General features: G+C 40.1%; 1 protein-coding gene across 4 annotated transcripts in view; it reads left to right on the plus strand.

Annotated features, from left to right (window-relative positions):
- LOC148506705 (uncharacterized) overlaps positions 1-14,307 on the plus strand; it is a 383,360-nt gene that overhangs the window by 279,075 nt on the left and 89,978 nt on the right. For all 4 annotated transcript variants that reach the window (XM_088446314.1, XM_088446317.1, XM_088446315.1 and 1 more), the window contains 2 exons: positions 7,364-7,525; positions 8,064-8,227. In XM_088446314.1, the coding sequence (XP_088302440.1) occupies positions 7,364-7,525; positions 8,064-8,227 (326 nt within the window). The remainder of the gene's footprint in view (positions 1-7,363; positions 7,526-8,063; positions 8,228-14,307) is intronic.

A 14,307-nucleotide genomic window follows, 5' to 3' on the forward strand; every position in this document is an offset into this window, starting at 1 on the left:
GAGGATGCACTTTTGCACAATGAGGTGGCAAATGATCTGCAGACAGGCGAGGTGTTGTGGAGGCACTTCTGCACAACGGTCGGCACTGGTAAGCATAGGGAAAACACGAGGTAGGACCTGGAACAAGATCTTCAGTAGACACCGGAAAAGGACAACATTGTTCAGGTAACTTCCTGTGATCTGCAGTCTGACTTTATCCCCTGCAGTAGCAGATCATTGGTGGACAGCGTCAGCTGACCACAGTCATGCTACCATTGGGTATGGAGTCGTCAGGTGATCCAAACTGTCATGGCTGCGTCCATGATGGCAACCGCAGAAACCAGGCACGGCGCAGTCCAAGGCAGTTCACATGGCACTAGGTAGAATACTCAGCGCATACCCTCCACTGCACCTGACGTCTGACCCCATGGGAGATCAGGGTAAGCCAGCGCAAAGGTGAGTAACGGCCAATCCTGGGCCGCGACCTGACACTACCACCTTTATGCTTGTTAAATAGGTGTCCCCAGTCAAGTTATTGTGAGTGTTATCACCATCAATATGAGAGGCAAAGAGTAATCAAACAAACAAAGAGTAAATAAACATTTTCACAGACTAGAACACCTGTTTTCTCCATCAAAATGTCTTTTAGCCCTTTGATAAATCAGCCTGTGTCCTATACCGAAAATCACCATTTAAGGATGGTCTACTGCTAAATGGACAAGTGGTTGTGAATGCCCCCATGCTCAGATTTGTGAGCCATCTCTTGATTAGGTTAATGGCTTTTCTTGTATTTTCCACAGTCTTGACTAAGGATAAAATCTATTTTTTTGTATGTATTAATGTACAGTAGTTATGATCAAAGCCAACTTGTTAAAGTTTGGCAAATTATTTAGATCTCCATTTTTATAAAATCTGCTGTGAAGCCGTCAAGTCCTGAGGCAGCGCCGTTTTTCAGTTGATTGATGAGTTGATTGTCTGCTTTTGCTCTTCAGTGGAAATTTCCACATTAAGAGATGCTATCTGGGCATCTGAGAGGGACAGAAGTTGGAAATCTGTTAGCTCAAACATTTAAACAGGTCCCAAATTATTATGAAGGAGATATCTGGAGTAGATTTGAGCTCTCTAACCTCACGATTACCTTTGAGATTTTGTGTTCTTTTTTTATATATACGTATTGCCAGTGAAAGTAGGGAGGCACCAATTTATGGTTATTGAGATCTATAGTAATTTCCCAGTGGTGGATTCAGAGTGGAGGATGCCACATCTTGGTATATCTGGAAGTTATGTCCTGAATATGTAATTGCTCAAGTATTGCAGACTGAACAAATCATGAGTTTTAAATAGTGGAAATGCACCACTATGTCTCGGAAGATTGATCAGAGGAAAGGTTAGCTATCAGCGCGTTGTGGTCCAGCTGAAAATTTGTTACAGACAGATCATGGAGGAGCTGTTGAAAGAGACTTTCCAGGTAATTTGAGAGTGTGTCAATATCCAGGTCAGGAATATTTTTGAAAAGGACATTATTTCTGCATAAACGATTTTCAACTCCTATGTTTTCAGTCTCTCATTGGGTCACGTTGGGGTAAATAGGCAGTGAGCCCCATTGTCAGTTATAGCTTCTGCCTCAGTTGTGCTTCCTTGCTCCAAATATATACAAGTGTTGCATATCAGATGAATAAGCACAGTCTCCTGGTGCATCCTAGTACAGTACATCACATTGTGACTAAGGCGCTAGGAGAGTCTCACGCCAGGCATCTTGCACCACATTGTATATTCAGGCTAGATTTATTAGGATACATCTGTAGCAGAAGGAAGAGAGTACCTACATTATTAAGGATATTACCTGTGGGTAATTGGTCAATATAGAGCAGGGTCATCCAAACTTTTTTTTATTATAGTGCTATATTAAGAAAATTTCCCAGCAATTAGGTCATGTTTTTTTTGCTAAGTAAATCTTATTTTAAGAAACACTAAAGATACAAATATTTTGAAATAAACATATTATGCCACACATCTGTGCCCCAAATTCATGTGACACACAGTAAAGCCCCCAATTCATAATATGACACACAGTAATTCCCCAGTTGGCTATATGCTACACATCTGTGCACTAAGGGCCTGATTCAGACCCGCTCGCGAGCGCTGAGCGCTCGCAAGCGGGTTGATGGTGCCCTAGTGTGCATGCGCACAACGGAGGGAGCTCCATTGTGCGCATGCGCGAGACCCGAATAGCGACGGCCAAGCCGTCGCTATGGGTCTCGCACCAAAGGGGGCGTGCTATTGATTGTTTTCTGTATGAGTAGTTTGAACATGATATAGAGGGAAGCACTTCTGAATGAGTGATGAAACACTGATGAATTGGACTGCTACAGATGTGCAAGTGTACTTATATTAGCAAATATTAAAGCTGAGACAAGAAAAGATGATTTACTTTGTCTGTGATACTCCTGGCTCTAATAAGAGCCAATGGATACTGTAATGTGGGAGACTGTCATTAGGTGGCAAAAGAAAGGGATTTGGTGTTTGTTGCTGATGCCAAGGAGTGGAGCTGGAGAACAGGGTGAGGTGCTGCAGGTCTGTGAGCAATACATAAAATATAACTTTTATTTCTCTTTTTAATAGTAATACTCCATGTGTTTGTGGTGACAATGTTGGCACAATTAGTATATACCTCTTCAAATGTAATATCTAAAAGACATTCATATATTTTAATGGGAGGATAACCAAATTATAGGTAGTGTATTAACCAAGTTCCATCCATTAAATGGTAAAGATAATCCAAATTCTATTTAAACGAAAATTTCATAAGTTGTTTACATTTATGTATATAATTCTACCATAACACATCCAAGTAACACACAAATGTATGTGAGCAGTTCTTATTTCCCTTCAAGATGGTTATGGTGAGCATATACAGTAAATAGTATAAATACTAATATGGTTTATTGTTCAACTCTTATATACCTCCAAATATACTGGAGTAGGATCAAGTAGGATGTACCACCGCAATTCTCAGTTGTGCACATATAAGCCAGTTACGGTCCCTCCGATCAGTATGTATATGGTAGTCTGGGGGGTAAATTTACTAAGATTCGAGTTTGGTCGAGATTGCAACCTCGGGTGAGTTTACGCATGTTTTTCATCTCGCAAATTTACTAAAGGCAAACTCTGGTGAGTTTGGCAGAGAATTCTTTAATTTCACTCGTAAAACTCGGGTGAGATCGCGAACTCGAATTTTATCACCATCAGGCAAACTCGCAAGCACTTTTCATGAAAAAGATGTTGTTTGCAAATTTACTAAGAATTGAGTTTTAAGTCTCGGGTGAGATTACAGCAAACTCGCAGAGAAATTGAAGTTTTAAACACTCCTGAGCTGCGAGTTTGCCAGGAACATACACAGATCATTGTGATTTGTGTATGTTTCTGCATGTGTACTTAGGGCCTGATTCTGACCCGCTCGAGAGCACATAGCGCTCGCAAGTGGGTCGATGGTGGGGTACTGCGCACGCATGACGCGGTCCGCGCGCATGTGCATGCCCTGCAGCGAGAGAGAGATTCTCTCGCTCCGAGACTCACTACAAAAGGGGCGGCTGTCGATGTTGATTGACAGCTCGCCCCATTTTGTAGGTGGGGAGGGGGGTGGCTACACAAACAGAGGCGTTCCCGAAGGAACGCCTGCCGTTTGTGGGAGGCACCACTGACATCACCAGTGATGTCAGTGGAGAGCTTCCTGCTCTGTTAGAGCAGGAAGCTCTCTGGGGCTTGCGACGGACGAGACCATACCACAAGGGTCTCGTCACAAGCCCCGATGGTCGCGATGGCCGCGACCATCACCTGGCCGCTCGCAAAAGCTGTGGGTGGTCGCTACCCAAAAAAAAAAATCCCCTGATTCAGAGCGAGCACTCTTCAAGAGCGTCCGGCCCTGAATCAGGCCCTTAATGTATAGTGTTTTTATTTAAAAAAAATTACATAGGGCCCCCCCCCCCCAAAAGCCATAACCAGCCCGTGGACTGGTCAGGCAGACCTGGTTCCAAAAATTACAGGGAACAAAACGAGTAGGGTTCCACCATAATTTAGGAACCAGCACCTGGCTGCAGAGCCAGTGCTGGTTTTAAATATAGGGGGGAAAAAATTGCGTAGAGGTCCCCCTATATTTAAAACCAGCACCGGACCCAAATTGACCGGGGTGTAATGCCACGGCCAGGAGACCCTATTACCGTGTCTCCATGGCCAAAGCATTCTCACCCCCAAGCCAGTCAGGCCAAGACGTGGATCTCAGGGGTGGTGGGGACCCCCCTAAAAAGGGGTCACCCCTCTCCGAAAACCACAGTCTTGGTATGAAGCCCGGGACTCTTCCCCGCACCCCTGGAGAGGTGGGTACGGGGGTAATAAAGTGTAAAATAGAAGAAAACTATTGTATTTTACAGTGGAACTACAGGTGCAGGCATGCCTGCCCTTTGGCACTTGGAACTACAAGTGCCAGCAGGCAGCCAGCACCCATACCCCCACTGTAAAATAAATAGTTAAAAAACCACAGTACACACACCGTATCTAGTAAAACTTTATTCCATACACCTAACCCACTCACACATACTTACCTCCCATGTAGATTCCACGATTGTACCTGGAAAAAAGATCCCATACTCTCTCCGTAGCATCCACGATCTTGGCAAAATAATAAAACTACTTACGCAAACCATGCCGAACAGGTCTAAGTATATGTTGTTACATACAGTGCCACAAGCTTGGCACACCTATCTTTGGGCAGTTTCACCCATTCCTCTTTGCAGCACCTCTCAAGCTCCATCATGTTGGATGGGAAGCGTCGGTGCACAGCCATTTTTAAATCTCTCCAGAGATGTTCCATTGGATTCAAGTCTGGGCTCTGGCTGGGCAACTCAAGGACATTCACAGAGTTGTCCTGAAGCCACTCCTTAGATATCTTGGCTGTGTGCTTAGGGTCGTTATCCTGCTGAAAGATGAACCGTCACCCCAGTCTGAGGTCAAGAGCGCTCTGAAGCAGGTTTTCATCCAGGATGTCTCTGTACATTGCTGCATTCATCTTTCCCTCTATCCTGACTAGTATCCCACTTCCTGCCACTGAAAAACATCCCCACAGCATGATGCTGTCACCACCATGCTTCACTGTAGGGATGGTATTGGCCTGGTGATGAGCGGTGCCTGGTTTTCTCCAAACATAACGCCTGGCATTCACGACAAAGAGTTCAATCTTTGTCTCATCAGACCAGAGAGTCCTTCAGGTGCATTTTGGCAAACTCCAGGTGGGCTGCCATGTGCTTTTTGCTAAGGAGTGGTTTCCGTCTGGCCACTGTAATATACAGGCCTGATTGGTGGATTGCTGCAGAGATGGTTGTCCTTCTGGAAGGTTCTCCTCTCTCCACAGAGGAATGCTGTAGCTCTGATAGAGTGACCATCAGGCTCTTGGTCACCTCCGTGACTAGGGCCCTTCTCCCCCGATCGCTCAGTTTAGACCGCCGGCCAACTCTAGGAAGAGTCCTGGTGGTTCCGAACTTCTTCCATTTACGCATGATGGAGGCCAATGTGCTCATTGGGACCATCAAAGCAGCGGATATTTTTCTGTACCCTTCACCAGATTTGTGCCTCGAGACAATCCTGTCTCGGAAGTCTACAGACAATTCTTTGGACTTCATGCTTGGTTTATACTCTGACATGCACTGTCAAGTGTGGGACCTTACATAAACAGGTGTATGCCTTTCAAAATCATGTCCAATCAACTGAATTTACCACAGGTGGACTCCAATTAAGCTGTAGGAACATCTCAAGGATGATCAGTGGAAACAGGATGCACCTGAGCTCAATTTTGAGCTTCATGGCAAAGGCCGTGAATACTTATGTACATGTGAATTCTTAATGTTTTTTTTTTATTAAATTTGCAAAAATCACAAAAAAACTTTTTACACGTTGTCATTATGGGGTATTGTGTGTAGAATTTTGAGGACAAAAATGAATTTATTCCATTTTGGAATAAGGCTGTAACATAACAAAATGTGAAAAAAGTGAAGCGTTGTGAATACTTTCTGGATGCACTGTATACTTGCACTTCACGAAATGACAGATGATCGAAATCATCTGTTATTTCTCACAGGCTGCTAGCCAATCAGCGGCTGCTTTACATGTAGTGGCCACTCATAGGCAAACGCAGGGGGGGTAGTTTCCATCTACCTGGAAACCTCACTCCCCAGCACACACCACGACTACAATAGAAATAGTAATTAATATAATTTTACAAGTGCTGCATGTTCTTCTCACTATCACAAATGAAATAATTAGCACCACCTGTGGATCTTTTAACATGTATCAGCTAGTAATAAATAACCTGTGCATCAACTTGGAGATCTGGAAAACATTCACTGTTAGGGATGCACTGCTATAGAGCCCAATATGTACATATATGTCCAGGGCAGTACTAGGTTGCTCCCAGGCTCCCGGACTTGCTCTCATACTCTGGAATGGTGCCCACATCTAAAATAAAAACATTCAGCTCTGGCAGGATGGTCCTACTGCCACATCTAATGGCTTACTGTGATCACTGGTCCTGTATATGCTGGAATTAATACACACAATACACTTTGTATGAAGCATATTAAAGCTGGATAAGTGCTAATTCTACCCTCTTCGTGGACTGGCCCACTTACTCTAATATCAAGCATTTGGAAACCCCCCTCTAGAAATCCTGCGTTTGCCGCTGACACTAATTGGCTGGGACCAACGTTATACAGTATGTAAAGCGGCCACTGTTTGGTTAGCGACCTTAATCTTAAACATAATAAGAGATGCTATCATGCTGAGACTTGCATTGTACTACAAGTCTCAGCATGGTGGCACCTCTTATTATTCTTAAAATTAGGGTGTGCAATCCAAGCTCCCTCCCCCTTTCCTCTGCATTTGCGTATATATTGTACACTTGAAGGCTGAGACTCATTCTGCTTGGTAATTAGCACCCCTCCCATCTGCCCTTAGGTGTTTTTCATCAGCACAGGTTTCTACATTGCTGTCTACATATTAGAATGGGCACTAGTATAGGTAAGTCCTGGATAAATTGATTTAATGTGCTAGTATTAGGGTTGTTAGGGACCCATCTTATGGGGTTCACCTTGACGCGGTGGACAGGCAAACATTTTTGGCCAAACATGTACTAAGAACCTCACTTATACTCCATTTTAATTCTTATCAGGTCTGATAGAACTACATCTCCTTTATCGGTGCATGATCATTGGAGAGTCACAATATGACCACCATTTCATTTTGCTTAGTTTTTATCCTTATCCATCAGGGGGATTTAATTGTTAGTCTGTATATATCCAACTTCAGTTATATTTACATTTGTCTTTTTATTTATCAGTACCGAAAAATCAGATGAATGACTGGTATGAGAAAAGAATAAGAGGTGATGAGTCTTCTTTGTTACAACCGTCCTTGAATTTTTGTAACATTCATCAAGTAGCAAGATACCGCCAGCATATTGGTCTCCGCATCCAAATCAGACAAGCATACGGACTGGAAGGTAAGTGACAGCATCTATAAATTACAGTGCATTGTTTTGTGTTGTAACCATAGTAAAAATGTGTCTGACATATTAATAAATGCAAATGTTAATCTATACAGTACACAGACATTTTTTAATCATATATTCAACATTAGTGATATACTTTTTAGTCACTATTGTTTTTACCTTCTAACATTTTAGAATTAGTTTTTATTACAGCGGCCAGGTAATTATTGCACATGATCCATGCATACTTGATAAATAATTCTGGGTAACTAATTCCTATTTGCTCAGTAATATGAAATGTTAATTTGAAGTATACATTAGATCCCATTAGTCTTTAATCATGAGAAAGCCAAATGATGTTTACCTTATAAATAGGCTTTGCCTGCAACGTGTGCATGATTGCGATTTATGGTCATTACCATCATGTGATTGGCACGCAAAGGTTTACATAAATATAATTAAAACAGAACAATAGTTTATTGTTTCATGCACTATCTAGCTTAAATTGTTCTTCCTCTCTTTGTTTCCGCTGGCACTAATACAAATACAGTGGAAGGTCTTTACATCAATGCCTTTGCTAGAATACTAAAGGGAGCCCAGAGTAGTCAACTTTCAGAGCTACCACAACACTGGGGAGGAGAGGAGAAGCTACTAACACGGCAGCATGACTTCACAAGTCTGCAGAGATCACCCAGGTGGACTGATCCTTCTGTGGTAGGTGACATAATTATCTAGATTATTAAGATTCTTTTCAGTATTAGGTATAATTTCTCTCTAGTAGATACAATGCCTCGCTAGTTGTTAGTCTAAATTATCTTTTCTAAATGATCTCAATTCACTTTTTATTTCTGAAAGCTTTTGCTTGTACAGTAAATCTAGATTGAAGTACTAGTAAGTACCAAAATCTTCTTTTACCACACAATTTAAATATTCACCGGGAATGTGTTTAGAGTTGGTACTGTGTTTTATATATATATAAATTTTATTATATACACTGTCCATCACTAATTTTATATATACATCCATACATTCTTATATACACTTATGAGTCTAGGTATGACTGTCACTTGTCTTTTAACTGTGTTTTTACTTATACTACTTTTTCCTTAAATATATTTACTTATATAAGTGCCAGGTTTTTATCAGTATACATTGATGACTGCCTTATTATAGGATCCCCATCATTTGTGATACATTACACCGACGCTTCCATCACAACTCACAAGTAATTATACATATGGCTTCCGTTGTACCTCTTTGGTAATGTCTTAGAATAAGCAACACCTGGACATTTCAGCTCATGAATTTTGATTTACTGTAATAAAATGTTATCTCCCCATTAAGAGGTGGGCTTACAAATTACTTCCACCTTCCAGAGAGACCAATAGTATTACTGCTGTTCTGGCTGCTCCTACATAGTGTAATTCAGTTTTCTAATTACTTGATATAAATTTTTATGTATATTTGCTAATTTCTATTACTTTGTGAAGTTAATAAATCCTCTTAATAGTATTAGAGTACTGCATGAATGATTGATGACTCATTTTCTTATGTGAATAATATCAAACATTCTATACCTTCCAACACTGGTTCTGTGTGCCATTTATTATTGGTTCCTAAGATCTAGAAATCTATTATGTGCTAGCAATAATTTATAATCATGTCTTAATATAATTTTGTAACTTCTATCCACCACTCCATGTTTTTTCCAAACATATAATTATTATTATTTTTAACCTTTATTTATAAGTCGCCATGACATGTCTGCAGTGCCGAACAGGGTAAGCAAAGAAACATATTTCAGCAACCCAACTATATTGTAGATGTTATTAATTTAATTAACAGAAATAGAAGACTGAAGTTGACAAAAGGGTTAATCGGTTTGAAAATAATGTTCTAAGACTTTCTTATGTATTCATTTACATGTTTGCATGTAGCATGCAAGTTTGCAAGAGAATGATCCATGCCTACATTAGGAGAGCATCTTCTACTGTAATTCCCTATGTCTTTTTCCATGACATTTGGCACAAATGAATAGCAGTAGGAGAGCAGTGCACTTTCTGCATGATTAGGCCCTTGTTGTTCAGGGAATTTGGCCAACAAAACCACATTCTGTTTCAGACTACTTTAAATTAATTTGGGCAGACTTGATGGTTAAGTCTAGCAGCATTTGGGTTCACAAAACACTAACTCTGTTTAAGATAATGTTGTTCTTTCAAATATAGACATGTTGCCAATGTGATGATTGGCTTGCAGCTGTGAAGCACTAGATCTAACTTTTAAAACTCCCCAGAGAAAAATACACTTTTCAGTTTAAAGAAACAGTAAACCTGAAATCCAAATGTATCCAGCATGGAAATATATCTTATAGCATTGAAAAAGGTGTATGTAAGAGTAAACATACCATGTCACTCAGAAGTTAATATATCTTAAATGCTATGTAAACTTATTTATGTACCTCACGGCCATTTACACTGTCCACCATTTTGCACTCTGGTTCCTTGATGTGTCATTAAGCATGTCATATATGTCATAACATTTTTTAAAAACCGTGATTTTTAAAAACCCTTTAAATGTGTACATATATTTGTGAAATATATTAGTAGCTTTGTTATCAAAAGAAAAATGTTATTTAAATTTAAAAAAATTGGGAAATTTTTAAAATTTTCGAAATTGCATCACCAGTTTTGCTGATCTTGCACTTATTAAATGCAATATTTCTGGGCGTTGATAAGAAGGAAAGTAAAATGTGTAAATTTCATCATTTTAACAGGTCAAAAATTCAAGCAGTCTTTAGGATACATAACTTCTTGAATAAATTGGTAAAGCAATCTCTTTGATTGTATTATGTATCAGAAATTGTCTCTGAGGAAAAGATGCAGATAGCAGGCCTGGCATCTATACTGAGAGAGCAGCAGGTGTAATCCTTCCTCTAGCTCATCTGACACATACACATAGGCCTCAGCCTTATGTGATTGTGACTGACTATGACGCTGATTACACACTATACAATGTGTGTAACTAGCAATGGAACAACGTGATGTAACAATACATCGCACGCGTCTTACAAACTTCCGGATCCGGTGTATGACAATGCACTGTATAATTTCATGCTACATGTAGCAACATGGGATTGTTCATTGCATCGTCCCATATGCTGTGAACAGCAACACGTGGGACAATGTAATGAACGACCATCGCGAACGATGGACAGGGTGTACACACTGCACAATCCATACGATACATCATTCCGATCCACGTCGGAAAAAAAATATCGTACAGTGGATCGTATAGGTTGCTACTAGAGATGTGCGCAGATGGCCGTGTTTTGATTTTGGTACTAAATCAATGTTGTGTTTTGGTTTGGGCAAAATCACCCTCAAGTGTTAAAGGTTCAGTTTTGCTTTTGGATTTCTTGAAAATTGAAAAACAACTAAAACCATGTAATATGCCCTATTTATTGTTTCTATAGTTTTATTAACATCAATAACATTTATTTCTAATTATTTCCAGTCAATTTTGAGTACAGCTTACAATATTGTTTTATCAATATTGGCCAAAGGTTGCAGCGTGTTGGCTGGCTAAACTAAGTGACTGAGCAGCGGCACAAACACATGGAAAAAACAAAACAAAACACACAAACACATTTAAAAGAATATAGCACATCTATGAAAAGCAACTGTAAATGCAGCTCACTTCAAGTTCACATCTAACAAACATACACAAGAGCCTGTTTGCACTGGATTGCAGGTGCTTGCTTGAGTCTGACAAACATACAGTTTAAGGCGAGCTCAGGGAGGACAGAAACCTCCCGTGGAGCAGAAGGGCAAACAGTTTAAGGCGAGCTCAGGGAGGACAGAAACCTCCCGTGGAGCAGAAGGGCTGTAACTAAGATGTCTACAGTCTTTTACTTGCTTCCCACCCACTCCATCTACCTACAACTATCTCTACTAGTGACTAGTATGTAGTATTGCAGTATGGACTACAGCTTCATACCCCCTCCATACACTCTCTCATGTGATATGGCACCTGAAATGACGAGGAAAGGACATACATGCAATCTAAAACATGCAAGATCCATTTTTGAGATCCGAGTTCTGAACTTGGCGAGAAGGCCCGAGTCAGGACTCTGTTCTACTCAGAATCCCAAAGTGATCCGAGCTGGGACTCAGTTTGACTCAGAACCCCAAAGTTTTCCAGCAATACTGAACAAATGTTTTTGTCACGACCTGGCCCTTGAGGTTCCCTGTCAGAGGACTGGGAGTCAGGGTGACTAGGTGGGGAGGCAGTAGCCGACGAGGAGGAAGTATGTATGACTCCATATATGACAGTATGTATGACAGCGATCCGAAGCTAGCAGCTACTGGAGAAGAGAAGTTGTTCAGGCGACTTCCTGTTTCCTGGAATCTTGCTTTATACACATTGAAAGGACAGGACAGTGTTGTCTTTGATTGTGGAGCACTAGATTAGATTATTAAAATATAACTTTTATTCTGCAGTATGTAAACTCATATGTGTATATTTGACAGACAGCGAAATATTAAAAGGAACATATTGTTTCTATACATGAACATACATATATTGTGTTGACACAAAAACAAAAAAATAAAAAATGTGTATTAAAACAAAGGTCCTGTTGTGTGTTTTAATTTATTATTTTCAATAAATGTGCTTTATTTGTGTATCCATGTGTATTCCACCTTAATTAAATTATGTTCCGAAAAGGAGAGGAAATAGAACAATTATATTTAATTATCTAATTTCTATTACTCAACTATATGCAATAAATCATATGTATAAAAATATTCAATCCCTTACATAATCTTATGAAGTGCATTAGGTTTCTAAGTTAAGGGGCCTATCCATTACCCGACTTTGTGAACAAACCGACCAAAACCGGGAGGTTTTGGTTGCATTGTTCACAAAGTCGGGTAATGGATAGCCGGCAAGGACCAGCAATGCGCGTGCACGCTGGGTCCTTGCCATCCCCAACTATCTACTGAACATGCCCGTCAACCTGACTACGCTCGTCAGGTTCGGCATGTTGAGAGATAGGAGGTCGGGCTCCTGCACTGAATGACGTTCAGTGAACGCCCTTCAGTGCGGGCACCGCACCTCGGCGACCTGAAAGTCTGAACGCTAGACATTGTCTTTCAGGTCGCCTAGTGGATAGGCACATTTAGTTAGAGAAATGCAACCTCATATTATTCACAATGTTGCAAGCTGTCCTGGTAGCATAAATATCCAAACCGAAAATGATACACAGGCTGTCTGCGTCTGCTCAAGTTTATGAGTTCAGCCTGATTGTCTTATATGTCTGCTTATTACTCTATACTTTTAATAAAAGAGGGAAACAGAAGGGGTGACTGGTATATCACAACACCCTATTCTGTCTCATAGGACAATTATGTTTCATACATCAATAAGTTATACTCTCACAGCATACAACGCTGCAGTCCTATTATCTTCACAGACCATCTAATTATACATTCAGTACGTACTTTTCCTGTCATACGGTATGGATAAATTAAATTAGATTGTATTATGTCCTAGACAGCTATATATTGGTACACAGCTATTAATCGATACAGGAATAGGGGATATCAGGCTTGCTCATAAAGTGCTTGTATTATATCGGCACTGAATGTCCTTTTTCATAGGACACATGCGTGTTTGCCCATCATTAATCAATAGGTTATATTCTCACTATATTAGCTCATTCACTATCACAGAGCGCTACACTACTATTGTCATCAGTACATTTCCTGTGATACGATATATAAGGGATATTAGGCTTGCTCTTAAAGTGCTTATATTGTGCCGGCACCGAGTGTCCTTTTTCATAGGACACATACAGTATGTATCTACTCACCATTAACCATTCAATAATATATAACCATACAGCTAAGTTCTCATTCAATGCTTGGTGATTAATCAGTGTATAATGCAGCATGCTGTCCATTTCCACAAGGCAGATATGCACTTATTTCTCTCACATTGAGACATGAGATATTTAGTTTGTCTGACAGTATATTTACAGCACTATTATGCTTGATTATGCCAATGTATCTTTTCCCTTCCTGAATGTCTAAATATTATATGACTCTGCACGTAAAGATCTTTATTTGATTCATTCCATACAACATTGCTCCTGTCTCCTAGTATGTCTCGGTAAACCAGCTGAGTGTGCACTTAAGCACACATCGTATAGGTAAGGACTTTCATGTATATATTATAACAATTTCATTATTGCTGGTCCTTTACATATCACATATATCTGTAAATACACAATCGCTACATATTCCTAAGTACTGTCGAAGCTGAATAATTGGCTGAGACAAGTTCAGTTTAAAATGTAATTGCGGTGACGCCATCTTGTGAATGGCCACAAGACGCCATCTTGAAAATTTGATCGCAAGACGCCATTTTGCGAATGGCCGCCTAAGCGCCATTTTAGATAAACTCACATTTTAGTACATGTGGCGATAATATTAATAGGACCATGCGTTTGCATCTTTCACCATTTCTCATACACACATTAATACACACAATTGCGCTGTTAACTAGTCGCATATTAGCGAATGCATAGGACTTTGTATGAAACCGCTGTTTTATTAGCTTTATGCGCATGCATCTGCCCCAAGTTAACTAGCGTCCTTATATCAAACCCTGAATACCCACACATTACATATTCACACATAAGGTTCAATACGCTTTAAAGTGTATGATTTAAGTTGGTTCAGTTAGTTTAAATGCTGAGAAATAAAGATATTTGATAACTAAGGTATTATACA

This window comes from Taudactylus pleione, unplaced genomic scaffold (assembly GCF_031769625.1).
Source record: "Taudactylus pleione unplaced genomic scaffold, aTauple2 ptg000397bl, whole genome shotgun sequence".
In the NCBI taxonomy this organism is placed as follows: domain Eukaryota; kingdom Metazoa; phylum Chordata; class Amphibia; order Anura; family Myobatrachidae; genus Taudactylus; species Taudactylus pleione.